This window comes from Coturnix japonica, chromosome Z (assembly GCF_054131305.1).
Source record: "Coturnix japonica strain WE chromosome Z, WE-NBRP24, whole genome shotgun sequence".
Lineage (NCBI taxonomy): Eukaryota > Metazoa > Chordata > Aves > Galliformes > Phasianidae > Coturnix > Coturnix japonica.
Genome location: NC_140702.1, coordinates 16,165,937 through 16,187,970, shown reverse-complemented (window position 1 = coordinate 16,187,970; position 22,034 = coordinate 16,165,937). Strand labels below are relative to the sequence as shown.

Sequence of the window (22,034 nt, the reverse complement as noted above, 5' to 3'; positions counted from 1 at the left end):
TAATATGTTGAGACAATAACACATTAATATCCACATTATTAAAAAAAAAAAAAAAAAAGGTCTGCTAATGACAACAAACTGGGTAAAAGATGATGAAGCATGGCTAAATAAAATTCAGCTAAGAAGTTGCTACAGTGGAATAGAATGTATGAAATTAATAAAATCTGAAAAAAAAAAACCAAACAAAAGCATGAAGAGCCTATGCAGCCAGAAGTAACTACTGAATTTAGATATTATATATGATTTTCTATATGTTCAGTACCACTTTCTTCAAATCAAACAATTTAGAAGAATCTGGAAGGTAATGCAAAAATCTCAACAGAAGAAAAAATGAGCACATTTGAAATGACCACCACGACAGCAATCTAACCATAGTACAGATAGAATAAAAGATGGGACTACTCTTGCATCTGCATTGAAATGTAAGAAGCACTGACTTCAGAATGACTTAATGCAATTAACATTTCATAAGGATGCAGTTTACTCACTTGAACAATCTCTGATTTGGCTTATTTGTAGTGCCCTGAGTTGCATTATATTAAGGTAAGTAAGAAAATACAAAACATTCAGCTACCACTGACAAGGCACTCATGATAGTCTCACTGCAGTTCTATCAAAGAAAAAGAACTAACATTTCTATCACCAAAAAATCATGATCAATCTCCATCAAGACTTCGTTTTTCACCTTGAGCGGTGGAGAGAGAGGCTATTAATTTACAGGCTCTAAAGTCAATAGTTGTGTTTTACTATACCCGTTGCAATTTTCATTCATCTCTCTCTGGGTACAAGCAACTATCATATTCTTCTAAAACATACTGTTTAGAGCAAGGAAGGAAAGGAATCAATAAAGTGAAAAAATTGCTAATGGAAACTGGCATCTGAACACCAGTGTATTTGTGGGAGTAACCTGATAATTGAAATAGGGATAAATATTTAGGACAATTTTTGCTTCCATATCTGGACTTCAGCAACAACTCACTGGCTAATAGTGAGCATGAGCAATATCATATAATGAATATGTAGGAGATATATTAATTGGACAGGATGCATGGAAGTCTGTAAGAGCTTCCCTGTTGCACATATAGAAATTAGTTGGTTAGAAAGATCATCCTGCTTCTTGGGATTTTAAGTACAAGAAAGAGAGCATAGTATAATCTGCAAATACAGCAGATTATTTACAGGCATACAATAATTACATTGAAGTATGATAGTTACAAGGCCACTAAAAATCTTCATTTCACCACAACATTTAAGTGTCATGCTGCAAATGTTTGTTGTTGTTGTTGTTGTTGTTTGTTAAGGAATAAGTGTCTTTACACAATATGATCCTAATCCTGAATAAACAGCTTTAAAAAAAAAACAAACTACAAGGATTTCTTCCTGCAGTACTCAAATGATTTTTGGAGAAACAAAGAATCCTTGAAGAACAGTCAGCAATCTATGCAGCTCCAGTCTGCGTGTTTTTTCCTACTTATGATTTTTAAATAAATCTGTTAAATTAGTCTCCTCAAGGTGATAAAATTTAATGTTGTGCGATGCCAAATACTCTACACCTGAAAAAGGAAACAACGATGTTGTGTGTATCATCTCTTTAAATGTAATACAAATGTCTTTTAAATAATACTACTTTATAACACTTGTGAAACTGTCATGACTTTAAGAAGAAAGATCATGCCTGTTATGGTATGAAGAGTACCTACAGTATTACCAGTTCTGAGCAAGAGCTCAGATATAAAGACAAGAGTTAATCACGATTCTTTTATAAGATGAAACTCTCTTTAAAGGGTAAAACTACCTTCTTTAATTATTACACTGAGGATTTAGTAATTCAACAATATAGTCCTACTAATAATTCAGTCTAGAAGAAATTTGCATGTTTTAAATTGGAGACATTTTAAAATACCATAGTTAAATCCTAATTCTAAAAGAAAGTTCTTTTTTAGATTTATTTCAGCTTCTATCTAGTGGCATTATTTTTCCAATAGTCACTAACTCCATACATCGCATTTGAAGCTGCTGTGTCCAACCTATAATTATTTTCTTCTAATTAGAGTAATTCATGGTTAATTATTCAAAATGATTCTTCTTCAAAATCAAACTCATTTCTTGCCATGGCACTTCTAAAATGTAAGGTGCAAATAAAATATTCCCCCATGCAAATTTTTGCAATAAAAGAATGTCTACTTTTCTTTCTTAAAATAGCACTACTTTTTTTTTTTTTTTTTTTTTTTTTTTTTTCCCTACAGCAGCAATGACTTCGTTAATATCAGAAGCATGGACAAAATTCTTTGTTGATGCATAGAAGCATGTATCATGCATATGGTCTCTCAAATAGGATCAATTTTTTTAACTCTGGCTACTGACTAAGCTAGGGTGCTTCGCTTTAATTTTAGTAATTAAAGGACTAAGTGAAATTTCTTAACCTCCAGCACACAGTCATCTCCAAAATTTGCAAAGATCTCCACACCTACATCAAGAGGTGAAATGAAGCATTTATATACTAATCTTGCTTTGACAATTAATTGCATGGTACATCTCTGCAAGTTACATCAGAACAGTGTAACTTGAATGACCAAGGATAAATCCATTGAAACAGTTTTCTAAAATAGGACATCTAAAGTAGAAGATATGAACTGTAAAACTGAATCACATTGCATTTGGTAAAATAACTTTTATGACTGATTTTTTGACAGACTGAATATTTTATCATACCAGTTTCATAATCTGGAAGCAGAATGTTCTCAGGCTCTGCTGATACCATGTTTATGCTTGTTTTACATTTCATTTCACCTACATTTCTCAAAGGAGATCAAACTAGTCATGGAGATCCAACTGTTGGTAATATACAGATTAGCATTATTGTATGGGTGAACTTCTAAAGCTTCGTGACTAGACTGCAAGAAAGTCAGGCTCATCTCTATTAGTTTCAACCACTTCTTTCTCATCAAGATGATTTCATAGAGAAACTACTGCTAGTAGCTTGTCAGTGCAGAGCCATGACAGCAGAATTTAAGGAGTTATGCTTTGATTTTCTGAAAGGAGTAGTGGAGTTTATAGTTGCAGTCCTGTTGACCAAACCTAAATGCCACCACATAAAATTCCATGTTCACAAGCACATACAACAAATCAAAGTAGTGCATTAAAAAAAGATATGAAGAATAGCTGCCTATACAATTATCCAGTCAGAAAGCTCCTGCATTGTCAAAGTTTATTTATGGCTGCACAATAAAGCAGAGTGATAAGGCTACACATTTTCAGGACAGATAATACATTACAAAAAACAATCAATCTCTTGTCCCAGAATTCAAGTAAGCCTCTGCCTGGCTTTATTCTGTGTTGCTACACATACCAATGTTATCTAGAATATGAAAATATAAGTAAGCCCTATGAGAACATCTTGCAAGACAGAATTTGCCATATCTTTTTGTTGGAGCAAACAGAAGTTTTAATGCTTCTTTGTGGCAGAAACACAATTCATTTCATTTTGAGAGACCACCCACACTGCAACACAATGGCTTTAAACAAAGCATCTTAGAAGCTATTTCCTGATCCATACAAGAATGTAGCTCACCTGTCACTGGTGGATGACACCATATATATATAGTTTGTTACTTAGCATTACTTATTTTTTTCCATAACTCTATTATTTATCTCATTCTTGCCTTAATGATTAATCTGTCAAACAGAAGGCACATCCTTCTATTTTAGCAATGTCCATTCTTCAGCACTTGCAAGGATTTTAACATTTCTTTTATGCTGATTTGCCCACACGTTCCAGATCCTGATTCCAATTGGTGGGTGTAGGAGAGGAGGGAATCATTTCAAAGGCTAAGACTATCCTCTGAGATAATTTGGCTTGTTCCTTTTAATGGAAGTTACTGCACAACCAGAAATTGTTAACAGCTGCATTCTCTTATTTCAGATTTAACGCCAACAATAATTTGTTGAAGAAAGCTGTTTTCAGTACAGAGCAGTAACTAAAAATGTTTTGCTTTTTCATGTCACGAACCATGTTCACTACTGCTTACTGAAAATAGATAATTTTCGATAATAGCTAATTCTAGAGATAGTTTGCTGAATAGTTTGCTGAATTCATACACTGGAGACCTTTTAAAGTTCTCTGTAAAAATATCTAGGTAGTCAATTCATCTGCTTACCTTTTCTAGCAGAAATAGTGTGTGCCACTGAGGTGTGTGTGATCTCCACTGCAATTTCCATTTTATATTTAAACAAAATTAAAGCATCAACAGGCTGTATAATGAGACTATTTAGAAAGCATGTTTCAGCAACACTTGAAGAAGGCTCTCAAGATTGTAAAGGTGTGCTATTTTAACACACATATTGACCACTATGACCAAAAATGGCCACTAATGTACAAAACACAGTTTTAAAGGCTGCAAAATGTTGACATTTACTGCATTTTTTTGTTTCTTAAACGCTTTGTATAAATTCATTTTATAGTACTTGGCGCTTTTCTTTGGGAAAGACAAATTAGCAAAACCACAATTTTTTATAAAAGGGATACAATAGTTCTATGACTTTTTAAACAGAATCTGTGTATCTATTGTCTTAACAGTATTATAGTTGCTTAAATTGACCTTCATAGTTACAATTAATTGTTACTTTACTTCTCTAAAAATACAGGCTGTTAAAATCATCTTGAAGTTTGACTCAGAGTTCAGAACTAACCTGCAAGTTGAAAAACCTTTAACTATATTCCATTTTAAGCATTTAATAGATGTAAAAGCTCACAAGTGATGATATAAAGGATAATTTACGCTTGCAATGCATTTTTGTCCAATTAATAGATTGCCTGTGTGTTGCATATTTTGCATGACAAAAGAGCAGAATATTAAACTGCCATTCATAATGAAAATGCATTTTGCAAATTAAAAGTGCCGAAACAGAATTTTTTTACCCTGTTTAGGAAATAAACAGTCCTTAACCAATTAAACTGCATTGTAATAATTCTATGATTTATTGCAAGTTGTTTAACTTTCAAAACTTGGCTAACCCATATTAAGGTCACAATCCATCATGTCTTGCTTGGAAAGCCAGCAAATAATGGCTGTTGTATTAGCTGCTTTTGATGATAGTATGAAAGAAGTATTAGCACTTGTCAACAAAACTGCTTACAACATAACATTAGCATGCATGGGCTGCTGTACCTATTTATTATTCTGGCAGCTTCACACATATTGTTACAAGCTTATAAAACATTTTGTCGAGTGGAAACCGAATGTACACTGTTTGGTTTTCTGATAGACTGGCAGCATAAATGTCTGGGCTGACTTAGTTTAGTTTAAGTGTAAATAGAGACACAAATTCTTCAACCTGTTCTCTTATTGATACTGAAAAGTGCTGAATTATTCAGCATCCAACTCTTCTGTTTGTGTCTATCACAGTTATCAATTACCCATCAGTCTTCTTGTCAAAACAGAATGGATTAATCTGGCTGAAAACAAGACAAATAAGTGGATACTATAACAGGGGTGCAGGGTTGCCAAACTGTCAAAGGGAAATCCAGGCAGTGACACTTCCCGTCAAAAGTCGGATATCTGGCTTAAGTGAGCAAATTATTTCCCTTTACGAGCCAAGAATGCACTTAGCTTACCGTAAGTAAATTAATCTGCCTACTTTGCTTACTAATGCATTGTCAACAGCAATAGTCGCTGCGGTTTTGTACTTACTGCTTAGATGCCTTTATGGTCCAATGCTTTGTCTCTTAATTGATTCTTGAATATAAATATTCACACAATAATGTTTTATTTTATAAATAAATAGAGGATTACTTGAATACATAGCTTCTAAGTTTGATTACTAGTACAGTCTATTTTAGACATCAGTGATGTGATATATAAATTTTTAAACAGCTGCTTTGTGGAATATGCCCAATTTGTGTAAAATCTAACTTTTGTTTTACTTATCAATTTTATCAAAATGTTGAGATCTTGCTTGATCCAGGTCCATCTATGGCTCTCAACAAAGCATATGTATGTACTTTAAAAAAAAAAAAACTACAGAAATAAGCTAACCAGTTTGGGACAAATGTTTGGCACCGAGTAATGTCCTGGATTTTTATCAGCAGTTTCTGGTTTGTTTGGACATCCCTTCCCCCCTGCCCTGTGTCAATACTATCAGAATACTCATGAGTCAGAAAATCATGTTTGCAATCATGGCAGCAGAAATTAAGAGCTTACTGTAAGCCAAATTTGTTTATTATTTAGTGAAATAAAAGCTTTTAAATTTTTGTATGCTTTAGAATTATTTTGGAAATTCATCTACTAGACATACATCTTTGTCAAGTTCTGAACGTTAAAATGTAGGTAGAAAGCTACAGACATTTCCCACTACCTAAAAATGATAGTTATTCAAAAGAAGGTTTTTCATGAAATCTTAGACAAAACCTGTGCTGTTTCTTAAACAATTTGACAGCACTCAAAAAGTTATATCCATACATTCCTACATCAATTATTCAAATTACCTGGTAGTCCAAAAATATAGTCAATTTATATTCTTTCTCTTAAGTCTCCCATGGAAAAAAGAGGCAGAAATTAGCAAGAGTATTTTGCACTCATTGTCCCAATATATTTGCCCCAAGGCTCATATCTAGAATAACCACAAAAAACACAGTAAAGCTCTCTCTATATATAATTTCAGTAACATGGAAAAATTTACCTGGTATATATTAATCTCGATTTTTTTTCATTTCTATTAAGTATGAGCAGTACACAGCTGGCTCCGTTAACCACTTGATATTAAGCATCAGGATTTATTGACAGACATTTAACAGTCAAGAAACGATTGCAGTGGATCTGGTAGTTATAAAAGTTATTCAGACTGTATAATTCAGCATTGCTAGACATCTGCTCAGTACTTTGACTTTTAATAACTCTAAGACTGTACTGTCAGAATTGATAAAGAATATATATATTCTAATATTTCTTGTTCTTCTTTCAGAGATATGCTCATTGTGATCTGTGAATTTTTTCTGTAAAATTAGTGTCAGGTCCATGTCTGATTTAGCTCTCTTGATCAGCTCTCAGTGAAACAGCATAGAGAGATCTCAGAAACTGTTCAGAAAGATCTTACCAGTTCCAACTAGGAAACATAATGTAAACCTCCCCATGACTTCATTCCTGACAAAATCATTCTATTCTCTAGCAAATTAAGGAATAATTTTTCCTGTGATTGGTAAGAACAACTATTATTATTATTATAAAAGATACAAAATAATTTAAACAGATGAAATTGGTTGCTTCATGTCAAAGGTTTTAAAAACTAGTGACAGAAATCAATCATTACAATGGTATGAAAATTGCAGCAGAAACACTGCTTCTCCACTTTGGATATGTCAAAGAATAATTGTTGTTCTAGCAAGAGTTTCTCTATCTTGATTCTAAGAGACAAGAGTATTTGTTTGCTTAAGCAGTGATTAATTATGTCTACTAGACCTACCTAAATGCTTGAAATGTACCTACTTTTTTCATTTAATGCTCACTAGACTTCCAGTGAATATATTTTGTTACATTTTATCATGTGGGGCAATTATGACAGAAATAATGCTTAGCATTATCAACTTACTGAAACAACACCCAAAATTTAGCTTTTTTTTAAGGTTAAATTGCATTAGTCCATGTCACTCATTACATCCTAAGATCAATTCCTATGGCAGAAATCTTTTTTAACCTCATTCCTTATTATTATTATTATTATCCCAGAGAAAGGCACACATCTGATTGGGGCTATGGGAGTTATTATTTTTTTTTAATATCTAATCACAGAGAATACGGTTTCTCCTTGAATGTTGAATAGATTCATTAAGCAAGAAAATGGCTACATCTGCTTAGTTCCACAATTTGGAAAAATCTGTTGGGCTGAAGCTAGGGGATGAGTGTAGGTCTGTAACTACTGAGATTTTCATAAGAGGCAAGTAAGGCAGAACAGAGATCCCTAGAGCGGTAGGAGTTCCTAATCTAAGTCTACTGTTGTTCTTTATAGCAGATGAAGTAAGTGTACTTCATCATCCAGGTTAGGAGACCCAGTGATGGAGAAGAGAGCTGTTATCTGACGAAATCCCAACATGCTGATGAAGCCATACAAGAGGTAAATACTTGTCAGAGTGGCTGATGGCAGATGAACAAGAAACAAATCATGATGGTTTCTTACACAGACTGAGAAAATGTATAGAACGCTTGAGAGTAACCAGGAATTAAAAACAGCTATCTAAAAGCTAGCATGCATATTATCAAGTAGCATTTCAGATCATCAAACTATATGCACAGATACTACAAATTCATAGTTTAACATCTCATGTATATGAAAATATATGAAAATAAGAGTATGAGTGTTATTCATCATGAATCTGGAAAAACTGGTTTTCCTAAACTGACATGCAGAACATAAACGCTGGCATTCTTCTAAGCAACACTTCCAAAGTTATTACACAGTGACTATTGTTACCCTTTATTCAAAAACTAAGCAAAATTAAATAGTACTAAATTATGTTATCTTTCCATAGCTTTCATTTTCAGCTAAGGTTTAGCCTCTCTGAGGAATTATATTAATTATGTATAAAGTAAGGGTTTTAATGTTAAAAAAAGTCAAAAATGCTGACAGTTTCCAAACTGAAAGATTTTACAGTTTACTGGCATTATACTATTGCTTAATATAATCAAATAAGTTATTTAAAACCTATCATGTTAATAAAGTGCTGGATTTACTCAACTGTCCAGATTACATTGTCTTTGTTGGTATCAATTTGTGGTTGAAAATATTTGTAGATTCATAAGACTGATAAATGATTAAGTCTTAAGATTTTTATTTATTTATTTTTAAAGGTTATATAATGTTCTGATTTGTTACTGCTGTGGTTTAACTCCAGCAGGCAGCTCAACATCACGCAGACATTCACTCTTGCCAGGTGGGGTTGGGGAGAGGATAGAAAAGTAAAACAATGTTCATGAGTTGAGATAAAGACAGTTTACCAGTTAAAGTTATGTGTGCAAGCAAAGCAAAGCAAGGAATTCATTCACTGCTTCCAGTGGGCTGGCAGATGGTCAGACATTTCCAGGAAAGCAGGGCTCATCATGTGTAATAATTTCTTGGGAAGACAAATGTCATCACTCCAAACATCCTCCCCTTTCTCCTTCTTTTCCCCAGTTCTATTGTTCAGCATGACATCCTGTAGAGGAATATCCCATTCTCCGTGTCAGATGTTCTGTCCATGTCCCCTCCCAGCTCATGGTGCACCCTGAGCTATTCAGCACCAGGGGGACATGAGGAACAAAAATATCCCTGGCTCTGTTCAGCACTGCTCAGCAGAAACTAAAATACCAGTATGTTTATCAACAGTGTTTTCATAGCAGATCCAAACCATGGCATCATACAAGCCTCTATGAAGAAAATTAACTTTATTCCAGCCAAATCCATGACAGTTGCTTTCATGTTAATTTTGTTTCCCAGGAAAAAAAATCAGCAAGATACCTTATCCTTGGTAAATTTGAATGTTTTATCATAATTCAGTCATCTCACTTCTACTAAACCCTTAGATAGACAAGGCTGGGAATTTATTTGGAAAGGAATTTCAAAAAAGGGTCTAAAGGACCCCTTCAAAGACCTTCCATGTGATATAAGAGGAAAAATAAAATATTTACTATGAAACTGACCTTCATAATTGCAATTATGTTGAATAAAGTTGTAAGTTACTTTTTGAAAATCAAGCTGAACAACTAGTTTTATGGCAAGTCAAAATAGGTTTTAGAGAAATTCTGTTAAAAATATAAGAGTCTTTCAGTACAGAAGAAGTTCCAATTGAAAATTAGGAAGACAAAAAATCTCTGTTTAATACTGGAACTTTTTTTCATTAAGAACCAGTATGGCTATTAATATCACAGGTTTCACTGAGTAAGAGTTACAACTCTCTGGAACCACATCTCCGTCAAACTCAGTAGGGAGGTTTTTGACTTAAAATATTTTATTTTGAGATGTTTTCTTGGCCACGAGGGGAAACAAATACCAGCCTTTCTAATTAGCAGTAACTATTTGAGAATGAAGTGTCTGAGATAACATCATCTTTATGAGTAACTTGCTTTCAGAACACACCTACGGGTATTCAGTAGTATAAGATCTGTCTACTTTGATAACACTGTTAGACTTATAATCATGGATACATTCCAAATTTCTCTCAAAATGTCACAAAGAGCTACTTAGAAAAATATCATTGAACTGAACAGCAAGTTGGAAATTACAGTTGATGAAAATGAAAAACACTGATAACATTAACCATCATTAATGAGTAGAACTGACATTGAACTTCATAGTTACTATTGAAATCAGATCTCGACGGAAAATGTTGCTAAAGCAAAAGTTAATGCCTTCAGAAAAAAACTGTGTGGGGTTTTTTTTTTTTTTTGAGTTTTGTTTTGTTTTGTTTTGTTTGTTTTTCACTGAAATTTCTGACTTTTAATGTGAAGAATAGAACAAAAATAAAATCCTGTTTCCACTACTCTGATTAAATCCAAATGTTTTATCTTAGGTCAGTTTAGGTCACAACTTTGTGGGACTGTGGTTTGAATAACAGATAACAAATTATTTGATACACCTATCTAGCACTGATCAATTGGTTTTTTTTTTATTTCAAACTTGTCATTATCAAGGAGGTGCCAGCAAACTAGAGCTAATCTCCAAGAGCAAGAAGTGATGAGAGCACAAAGAGCAGAAAATAGGTAGCAAGGGGTATGGAGAGGATCCTGGACTAGCCAGCCTGAGAAGACTGACAGTGTTGACTCTGAACAGCAGCACATTTTAGAAGATATGAGATAGAATTTTGCAAAAACTTTTTTTATTCTTTAAACGTTAAAAAGGAAAATCTGGAAGGGAAGTATATGAAAATGAGCATATTACCATCTTCCACAAAATATTCATTCCAATCATCACTACTCAGAGGATAGCACAGGGCCACTTTTTATCTGCCTGATTTGTGCCTTGCTTATTTATCACCACCAATTAAAATGAACAGTTCTGAAATAAAAATCTTTCAATTCTTTGCAAGACCTATCTTGCTCACTAAAATCACAGTGTAGCAATTACCTTGAGGCTATTATATTTTGTTTCAGTTATGAATTCTCCTTCCTTCTTTTTCCTTGGTGTCCTGCTCTAACAGCAAGCACAGGAGCTCCAAGTAGACTGATAGAATATCCCAGTTGGAAGGAATTCTCAAGGATCATTCAGTCCAACCCCTGTCTCCTCAAAGGATTTCTCATAATCCAAACGTGTGTCCAAGTGTGGTGCAGAATGTAACCTGCTACCTGCTTTGAACACACCCTGACAGCCAGTTATTTGCACATTAGATTATATATTATTTGTCTAGCTGTAAGCTGGACATTTTATCCAGAAATGTGCTTTGCTGACATCCAAACAGATCGCATCTCCTGGCTTCCTTGGATCAACTAGATGGATAACCTTGACACAAAAGGAGATGATTAAATTTCTTTCAGAAACAGGACTTTGTCCTCATTAACTACTGTTGGCTGTGACTAGTGACTGAACTTTCTGGTGTTTTTCAATAACTCCCAGAATAATCTCCAAAATTTGGTCAGGTACTGAAGTGAGACTGATGGGACTGTAATTACCACAATCTTCTTTCTTGCCCTTACTTGAAAACTGGGACAACATTTGCCATGTTCCAGTTGACTGGGGTCTCTCTGCATTCCCAAGATCATTGAAAAATAACTCACATCAGTATACCCACAGTACATTAGTTATTAGTTCACACCTATTTTAAGTCCGATGATGTACTATTTTCAGGTACAGTTAAGAACTTCCTAACTTTGCACCACTTTTATGAGCTCTCTCTGGTCTGCTACATTCATTGTCAGAGAGGTATCCACCACAGGAAATAAGACTCAAAATCAGAAAAAGCTTCTGTAATAACATTTCTTTATTCCCTATCCTATTCTTTTAACATACCCTAATTTCTTTTTGGCAGCAACCTCAGTTTTAACAGAAATTTTCTTTCTTCTTCTAAATTCATATTGCTAATACACGAAGAACTGAAGAAAATGTATGAATACTCGACATTTTTATGCCTCTTTACTTTGTACTACACCTGACAGCAAACTTACTACCGATTTCACCTGGTCACAATTTTTCTTTGGGCTTAACTGACCTGACAAATATCACCTCGAATGAAACAAGACCAAAGCCAATCTCCACTACATAAAGTGAGCTTAAAACTCATAATTCATGAGCTGAATAGGAAGTTTATTGTTTTGTGATACACTGCATAAAAATGGCTATCATTACCTGATTAGGTGTAGATTGCAGTACTGTATTACTGTAGTGACCACTGCAGTACTACAAAATTAACATACTGACACAATAGAAGGAACCCAATTCATAGGATGTCATCACTAGAAACAGCCATTACTGTAAGTATCCATGAGCAATACTTGGAATAGCTGACCAAAGTTCAAAATATAGTTCAATTAACAATTCATTTGCTTATTTTCTTTGCAGGTCTCTTTCTCAGTGAGTGATATGTTCTATTTAAAATGACATTAATATGACATTCTGTTGAAATTTCAAAAAAGGCCTGCATCAATATTCCTAAAGACAGTACATATCAATAGGTATACTTTTAAAAGCAACAGGATCTAACACCAAGTCTACTTAATCAGCTGGATACTAGCACTAGGTATCTTCAAAACTTAATTAAAAACAATGAAAAAGCATGTGCCTGAATATTTCCTGTCAATATTTCACAAAGTATAGTTCAAATTATAATCGTCCTCTTTGGCCTAGAACGAACAATAACACAGCGTCTGATTCATCAGCCATTTCTTTTTAGGAATTAGGATGTATAATTGCTTAAAAAAAAAAAAAAGCAAGTTTTGTTTGAGAACATACAGCTGTCTTCATACAGTAATAATTTGCTGAAAGAGTACTCTAATACATTATGCATACAAGCTTTAACTAATTAAATAACAGAATTGCAATAAACATATAAAGGCAGAAAATGCAAGAGAACTGATTCCTCATTGCCACTATGAAGATAATTTTGTTTAATTGTGAATTAACTTGTAGAACATTTCAACACACAAAATCCTTCTCAATGTTAAAAATATCAGTTGAAGAAAAAAATCTGAATATTTTCCTTTCAGTTCTTTCAGTCTTTTATATTCTGACCGTTTCAATACTTAATTTATGATAACTGTATGCCTACGACTCCCCATGTCCATTTAATAACTAGAATTAACAGAATAAACATAAACACTAACTGTCTGAATAAATTCAAGATATCAAATGTAATATTCCGTGTGAACTAAATGGGAATGTATTTGCAATTTAAAATATAATTCATCATAATGAAAATGTAAAGTAGTAGTTCTGCTTTATTCGGTATGGCAGGTTAGGGATCCCTGTGAAGCTACACCGAAGCAAAGAGTAGATTAATAATTTAATTTGGTTCAGAACTGTGCAAGTGGGGCACTGTGAGCTTTTATTCTGTAACCAGCTGCTGACCCTAATATGGATCAACCAATTAGACATCTCTATTTAATTGTTGGGTGACCCATCTAAAACTCACTAGGAATTTTCGTTATAAACAAAACTTGGTGGCCTAAAAGAATCCCAGTTATCCCCCTGGTGGAGACAGTTGGTTTGAAAGAAGCACACAAAGGAGCTCAGAAAACGAAAAAATTGCAAGATCATTTTAGGCTGAGTTCTGTGAAAGAACATCTTAATATAATGAGCCTTTTTTTTCGATATCCCTTGGCGAAGCATCAGCCCTCTCAGATAACCCCACACAAAGCAAATACCATTCGTCTGAAGTTACATTTGCTCCTTGTTATCACAACTTATGCCACTTAATTCATTATTCAACGAATTCACTTTCTTGTTTATTAGATGCAAGGTAGCCGCTCATCCCTAAAGGCCATGTATGCAAAAGACTGCTTGTAATCCTGTCACTTCAAACCTCTCTAGGCTTTTACATTGCTTCAGGAATTAGGAAGAAAGAAGCAAACAATTTAGATTTATTCATGCTGATATTAAATCTGTATATGATAAAAGAAATGAGAGAAATGTTACATAGCTAACTTAAAATCTATTGATACAGATCAACAAAATATGTTATTGCCTGCATTTGTGGAAGTGAGCACATTCATTCCCATAGAATAATAATAAAAATAAAAAAATCACCTAGACAGTATCTTATGCCTTTAGAAGATCTGATTAAAAAATAAAAAAAAAGAAGAATTTGTTTCTCACATTCAGTCTTCTACTGAAAAGGTATTTCAATGTTTTTCCTCAAGTGCATTTGATATACTTGCTCTGCTATTGCTACCAGAATTATCTTCTCAAACGCTGAATGCTTATAGTGAACATGTTAATATCAACAATCAAATGCCATAGATATCAAATTCCAAAATGCTTTAGAAATCCTTTCTTATACAATGGACATTAAGATATATTGCAGCTGATTTTGGTAACTCACTGACTATTTGTTCTTCTTTAAATTTGAATTTTGCTAATGATATATTTAATAGATTTAAGAGCAGAAAATAAGAGCTTCAAACACATCACACTACAGTAACAGTCATCGAGATGTTTCAATTTTACTCTGTAACCTTATGCTGTTAGAATCATTAAAATGCAAATGAATTACTGAATTAAACAGACGTTCAGTACACTCTTAGCACAATTAATATTGTATAAAATTATCTGCATAATTATACACACTAACATTTATATAAAGCATTGTAAAAAGTCACAAATCAGAAACAAATCAGAAACTGCTAAGCCCTGTAGAACAGACTTCTACATGTGAAAATGCAATTGGTAGTTTACTGTTAGTAATCTATGTGACTACAAATAGACTTTGTCACATTTTAGTTACTGGAATGTTAAAACCTCTGTTCTTCTTAGTATATCAGTCTCATGAGGTGGTCATAAAAGTTCATAGCAATTATTTTCTTGTTACTAATTTCAGTTTAAAAAAATATAATTATTGACCTAGCATTACCTAAACAGTAGAAGTAACAACAACAAAATATCACTGCAGATATATGCAACACGAAAAGCAACAGAATTGCCTGAACCCCCATCAGCATCTTAGAAACAGACTACATGACTATTCACAGCTAATTTTGCTAAAACAAGAATTGCTTCTTTAATAAACTATTTCATAAGAATGATGTGATATGGATTGTTCCTTTAAAAAACATATGTACGATTCTTAGCAAATCTGCAGTTATTACAGAAAACGTGCACTATGACCATGGGAATTCAGGAACCGATTCATCAGAATAATTAACCTTTTACTCCAGCAATATGGAAGTAGAAGATGAATTGATTATCTCTTATTCAGTTTAAAGAAGGGCAAGTATAGAAATCTTCTTCAGAAAAAGTAATACAAAAATCATTTGTTTTCTGAATGTCGTGCAATAGTGTCACTATCTGCACTGTGTGGGAATCTGTATTCACACGCACCTGACATTCTGAAACAATTCTGAGAAATTAGAAGTGAATAATAATGAAGGAAACTTTTCTGTTAATATACCAAGAGTCCTAACTTTATTCTTTATTGTGCACTGTTTGCATTTTTGCACGTGGGAGATTTTAAAAGTCACCCAGTGATTTTTATAGTGCAACCGTATGCTAGATAAAGATATTTAAGCTGTCAGTATAAACTGCTTCTGTTTTCATTTTGCATTTAATTTCAATGCCAGACTCAAGGCATAAATTTTTCATCACCTGCAATGCTATGAATAAAAGATTAAAAAAAGAACTGAGAAGAAATTCTAACACATGCGGTGCATGCAGCACATTGTGCAGACACACTGTGCATAACTAGATGTTTAATTTCCATCACTTTTTCCTACGTCAGGAACATTATTATTTGGGTTCATACATCATGCAGCTAATTTTCAACACTTCAACTCTGCAGAATTCAAATTTATTTAGCTCTGGACAATAATCCATCCAACACCCTTGAAAGCTACAGTTGATACACATATTGGTAAATTCACATAGTATTTTCTTAACATTAAATAGAATATGTCTCTTGCCATCTAGTGTTGGCAAGTTAAGTACTATTAAAATATTTCAACAGAACATATTCTTGCCTTACTTCTTGAACCAGCAAATGAATTAATCTTTTCCTAAGTTCAAAGGAGAATTACTAAAAATTTCCAAGCTAATTTCAATGTCTCATTAAGGTTCACTTCATATTTCAAGCCGAAGGATGTGATCAGTCCCAAGAGGTGAAGTTACGGGATCACTCTGACAGAATTTTTTATTTAGCACTTAAGAGTGCTTTTAGTATCACTATGCATCTTCAGTTTTACTTTATTAACACTCAGAGGGTCTGGGATGAAATTCTGTTTATCTCTCTGTAACAGCCTCTACTGGATTAAGAAATGTGCTGTGGACTACACCTTTCCTAGCATTAATAGGAGTCTTTTATTTATCAGAAAATATTTAAGATTCAAAGTTTGACTTTTACCTGGCAGCAAAATGACAGGCACGCCATATACATCTTATAGTGATTCCAGACAAAATTTTATAAACGTCAGTTGTGCACCATATCTGAAAATATAAATCTGTATACTAACCACCATACGATAAGATTAGTTTAAGAAGAAAAAACAACACTGTACAGTCCTTAGTTTGAATAGGATCCATTCGTCAAAATGTTTTTTACAAACTTAGCAAAATAACTTCAGGTGATAGAGGTCCTTTAGTACTGAAAGAACTGTTCAAAGCAGTGTGATACAATTCCAGCCCCTGGCCTTTGTGGACTGATATGAGCACTTTCAACTGGAAAAAAAAAAATTAAAAATTCCCATACTAAATGGATGGTAGCTGAATTAATGTTATTAATGGCAAGAGGGGTAAGTTGGGAGGAAACAAACCATTTTACTAGTAGCTCATTTGATTTATAGCAAAGTAGGTGAAAGTCATTATTATTGAAGAACTTTTAGAAGAGCCATACATAATAAGTTTTTGTCAAAAGTCATTTCTAATGCTTCTAGTAAGAGTTCAAGCAGATAAAAAGATAAGATTAATATGAATATTGAACTACTGTCAAATCTATTGAAAAACTATACCTTTACAATGGACTGAGGCATACTAGTGAAGCTGCATGATGCACGGTTGTGACAGTCATTTATGCTCATTCTGAAAGTATTTTTTAGCAAACAGAATTCCCTCCTGCATACCAAGCTGGCAATGCATAAAAGCAAAACAGCATATTTATTTTTAAAGGGATAGCTGCAAGAGCAATGATGTAGTGATCGGTAATTCATTTCTTGGTTTCCAGCATCAGCTTTGCAGGGTGCCAGGTACTTTAGCCTTGATCCGGTACAAATACTTACTTCACCCTCTTAGCTCAACCTTGCAGTGGGTGAGAGGCCACCAGTTTTGGTTTCTGAGCTCTCTTCTAATAAAATTTAATGAATGATAAGTCTAAGTCTGCAGTGCCTTTGCCACATCAGTCAGCTGACAGAGGCTGAATGTGAAAGACACTTTAGACAGTACCAAACATTTTGCTTAAGCATCTTTTTCAGTCTCAATATATTGTGAACACTAGAAGATATGCATTTAAGTTACAATCTCCTTGTATAATTTTTGGAAGCATATAAAAAAACTTGGGCAATGCAACTATGAGCTTATATGGATAAGAATGCAAACACAAAAATACAAATCCAGGAGTGTTGTACATCAGACACACGAGGCAGTGTAAGATTCAGTGAAGTAACAGAGGAAATATGAGGTAATATCCTATAAAGTATAAAAAATAACCTTCTGTTCTTTAAACTAATGTATTAAATCAATAGTGCTTTGAAAATTATCTGGCAGAATACTACACACTTTTTTTCTGTGTTTCATGCAGAGACAAACAACTTCAACATATGCTTCTGGACTCTAGATTTTTACCAGAATTCGCAGAAAAGATTAGAAGTCAGAAATGGGAGGGAGAAGAGAAAGCTATTACAGAACATTTATGAAGGAGTATGTGAATGGTTGAAGGAAACTGATCAGTAGATGCAATGCTGTTTCTGTTTCAAATAATTCTTTCCATCACAAACATATTTTCTTTCCCAAAATTAGAATGTATAATGTTACTTATATAGCTGGATCTAAGAATGACATCACGTAGGCTAGTATCACACGTGAAGCAAAAACCCTTAAACGGAACATGTAGACATTCAAATATATACAGATAACACACTTCGTCCTTCCACTCAGGCACCATTGTCACACTAAGAATATGAAACCCACCCAGTTCAGACTAAAAAGTGATGATCTACTTCTGATTTTCCACTACATACTGTATTGCAGAGTGTCTTCTCTTGAGGGGGATGCAGAGAATCAGATCATGGCACAAGTTCCCATGTTGCCAGTTGTTACACATCCTTCCAAATTTTTGGTGTTGCTAACAACTTGCATAGATGAGCTAATAACAGGCACCCTGCTGCTTTTCTAAGATAGTGTGATGCAAAAGTTTGCCGCACTCTCCTGTTTGCCCAGGAATATTTCAGTCTTGCTTAACTTTCAGCTCTGAATTTCCTAAATGTAAGGGTGGGGAAGCTACCAATTTTATCTGTTTCCGAGTACCACTATTTAAAGGTTCATTTTTGACTGAGATATGACAGACTTATCTGTTTATAACTTCAGAGCATTGTTGAATTTTGATGTGAAAATCATTGCAGATTATCATTTAATTATAGGACAAGCACTTAGTGCTAGAACTGCACAACATAATAAATCTACAAACAGTGTTTCAGTGTATTCATACATTTATTACATCAGCTGGGCTCTTCTCATCTTAAAGCAATTGCAAAGATCTGCTTTTAAATTCCTAGGCTAAGTGGGATGAATTCAGGAGTTAATCTGCTACCTGATTATGAAGCAGGCATGCAGAACTTCATGGCAGAGGTGGAGCTCTGTTATTTTGAAATCAACATTAACAGCACACTCATTTGGTTTACTTCCCTTTTTGCCTCAGCATTAGCTCACTATCAGGCACATTCCGAGCTTTGATTCTGGTAGAATATTTAATCAAAACAACAATTCCAGTTATAAAGCTCCACCCTATTCTGCTTCTTAGTTTTACTGATAAGTACTATAGTGATAGATCACAACACATATTAATACATTATTACTCCTAATTTAAATTAATAATGTAAAAGTGCCACATAAGGTGCAAAGAAGGTGATAAAATTCCTTTTTCAGTATTCTGCATCTGCTTGCCTACCTACAACTCAAAGATTTTCTTTCTTTCATAATACACTATAATATAGTTACAAGTGCATTGAAATTCATCTTGTTAGAATGGTAGTAATATATCCCACCAGGACTACTGTTCCTAGTAGCAATTTAAAATAATTATTGTGAGACTTGATGCTAGACATCAGGTTTGCAATAGAATTACAATGAGGGAAGTGTATTAGAGACAAAACATTGCTGGAAGAAAACTTCATAATGGCGCAATTTGGAACTAAGCCTCAATTTTGCAGTAATAGATTCTCTTTATGATGGCACAAAGGAGTAAATGCACTTAGCAAATTTAAATCTATTATTAATCACACTTTGTGGATTGCAGTGCAGAAAGGAGAAAAGAAATTAGCTTTTTAAGTATGTTTCTTATATAAAACAAGTTCCACTAAGAAGAACATTTTACAAAAATCTCCTTGTTATAGCTCAGAAATACAGCAAGTCTCCATAGCTGCTCAGAGAGGTTCAAAATTTTTCTAAAATAGTTTTGGATGTCTTCAGTTTAGATCAGAAGTTTCTCAAGGCTGTGTACTTTGTATCATCAAAAGAGTTTCACTTCTAGAAGCAACAACAAAAATCCAATGGAATTAGCAAAATAAATTTGATACTCATGTTTGCTACTTTAATCGCTCTCCATAAAAGGAAGGAAGGGTTTGTATTAATCGCTGTTTCACTTATGTCACAATCACAGCAAAGTTTCCACAGTTGAGTACATAGATGAATCCACACTTTTCCATACCAGTGGATATTTTCAAAAAGGTATTTCAGAGAAAATGATAGCAAGTAATCCAACACGTTTTTATTTATTTATTTTTTGAATAAAAGTAATTCCAGCAGAAGTATCATACCAAGATCTACCAAAACACCAGCATAAGAATGTCAGTAATTGTAAATGTTTGTATTAAACAATGGATTTAGAGTGAACTGGGCATTTATTTTAAGGCTAATAGATAAACACAGAAATATGATTTATACTGATTAATAAATCTATAGATCCAAAGGGGAAATTAAATTTATATCTATCTACATTTTATTTTGCCCATTTGAAGTGTTTCTAAAATTACTACTGGGCAGAGTACTTGGTGACTTTTAACTCTTTCAGTTCTGTTCATGCCACATAGCCACATAATAAACATCTGTCCAGATGGCAGCCTGCAAAGAATAGCAAATTTCCAAACCTATTTGCTTAAAGAAATAGGCTGGATACCAGACTCACTCTACTTTGAGGAGCAACAAGCTTCTTGTAGGCTAATTTACACTATTTCAGAAAGGAAAATTAGCCTGTGGGGAAATCCAGACTACTTAAGTTTCTGGTACCTATTGTAACTCATTTAAATTATCCAAATACTAGTTTTTCAGTCTGTACCATAGAGGTGCTTGGAGAAAGATACCTAGGCAGTCCAAAAATCAAGAGGCAAATGTCAAGAAATCATTCTGTGTCAATGTTTTAACATGAACACAGATTACACCATGCTTCCTCCATCAATTTTTTCCATTGGTGTCAGAGGATCACCATAAAGCCTACAGGATGTTACATGTGAAAACTTTATGAACCAGAAATTCAATCAGTTAAAACAGCTTTCTAAAGGAAAAGAGCTGAAGACAAGTCTGTTCTTGTTTCCACCTCAACCTGCAGAAGACATCACTTAAAGTAAATAAGGGACAAAGTAAATCATATGATCTTGACCCAAGCCCTGGTCGAGGTAGTATAACATCATTTAATCTAAGAATTATTTCTCAAGTCTTGAAATAGTTCATCCTACCAAAATGAAGAAATATCATTTTAATTTTCCTTCAAAGAAAGTTTTAAAGTAGCAGGAAAATGTGACTACTGCATATCTGAGAACTATCAGACAAACAAAAGCAGGAAAAAACAACTATAAATTAACATTATCTCTAGACAAATTCATGACTTTGTGGGATCTGACTCAAACTGTCAATACTTGTTATTGTCACAACTGTTTTTCAGAGCTCAACCTTATTTCAAACAGGCTACACAGCCAGAATAATGTGGGTATGCTAGTAATCAAAAAAGTTTTCTTTTTACTGTAAACCTACTGATTGCCTTTGCCCATACCGAGTAATCAGTACAGTTTACAGCACTTCCAGTGATAATGCAGCTGTGTAATTATAAAGCCATGCCTTATGGCTACTAGATGAAGTATAAGGAGGTCTGCAGTTCTGCCACAGTCTTTACATCATTAAAAAGTCCATCCCTAAAGCACCCTTAAAAAAAAATGCAGAGTTGACCACAGCTGGCACATGATGGTTCAAAGTCGGCCTGTAGTCAAGGATTACACCCATGCTGTGTGTCACACTGACTCTATGAAGCATCTCTTCATCAAAGGCATCAAAGAATGGCATTTCTCACAGAGTCTCATTCTCTTCTGCTCTGAAATATTCAGCCTAATGATCAGAGGTCACCAAAATAAAACACTTATTAGAGAGAAAACAAAAGCCTTTCAGTTTCCCAGGATAATTTATGAATTACATAACGTTGTGGTAAAGAACAAGAAAAAACAGAAAATAAAACATAATGTGGTAGCAGATCTTAAGATTGATGAACACAGTTCCGATTAGTACACTACTTTAAAGCCCAACAGCACAATCTGAATTACACTGTGGAAAAATGTTTATAGAGTATTCACCTGACAAAATCTATTGACACGAGTATATCCTTAGCAGCCTATCTAACATAAATTAGAGACTACCAGTACAATGCTATACTTTTAGGAGATTGCTCTGAAATCTGC

The 22,034-nt window shown here is 33.9% G+C and overlaps 1 protein-coding gene across 4 annotated transcripts in view; it reads right to left on the bottom strand.

Moving 5' to 3' along the window:
* KIAA0825 (KIAA0825 ortholog) overlaps positions 1-22,034 on the bottom strand; it is a 216,769-nt gene that overhangs the window by 24,789 nt on the left and 169,946 nt on the right. Inside the window, exon 20 of one of the 4 annotated variants that reach the window (XM_085527891.1) lies at positions 8,820-9,184. The exons of the other annotated variants lie outside the window; for them this stretch is intronic. Within the exon in view, the coding sequence (XP_085384017.1) occupies positions 9,172-9,184 (13 nt within the window). The 3' untranslated portion in view covers positions 8,820-9,171. Of the gene's footprint in view, positions 1-8,819; positions 9,185-22,034 lie in introns of those variants that run through there. 4 annotated transcript variants of the gene reach the window in all.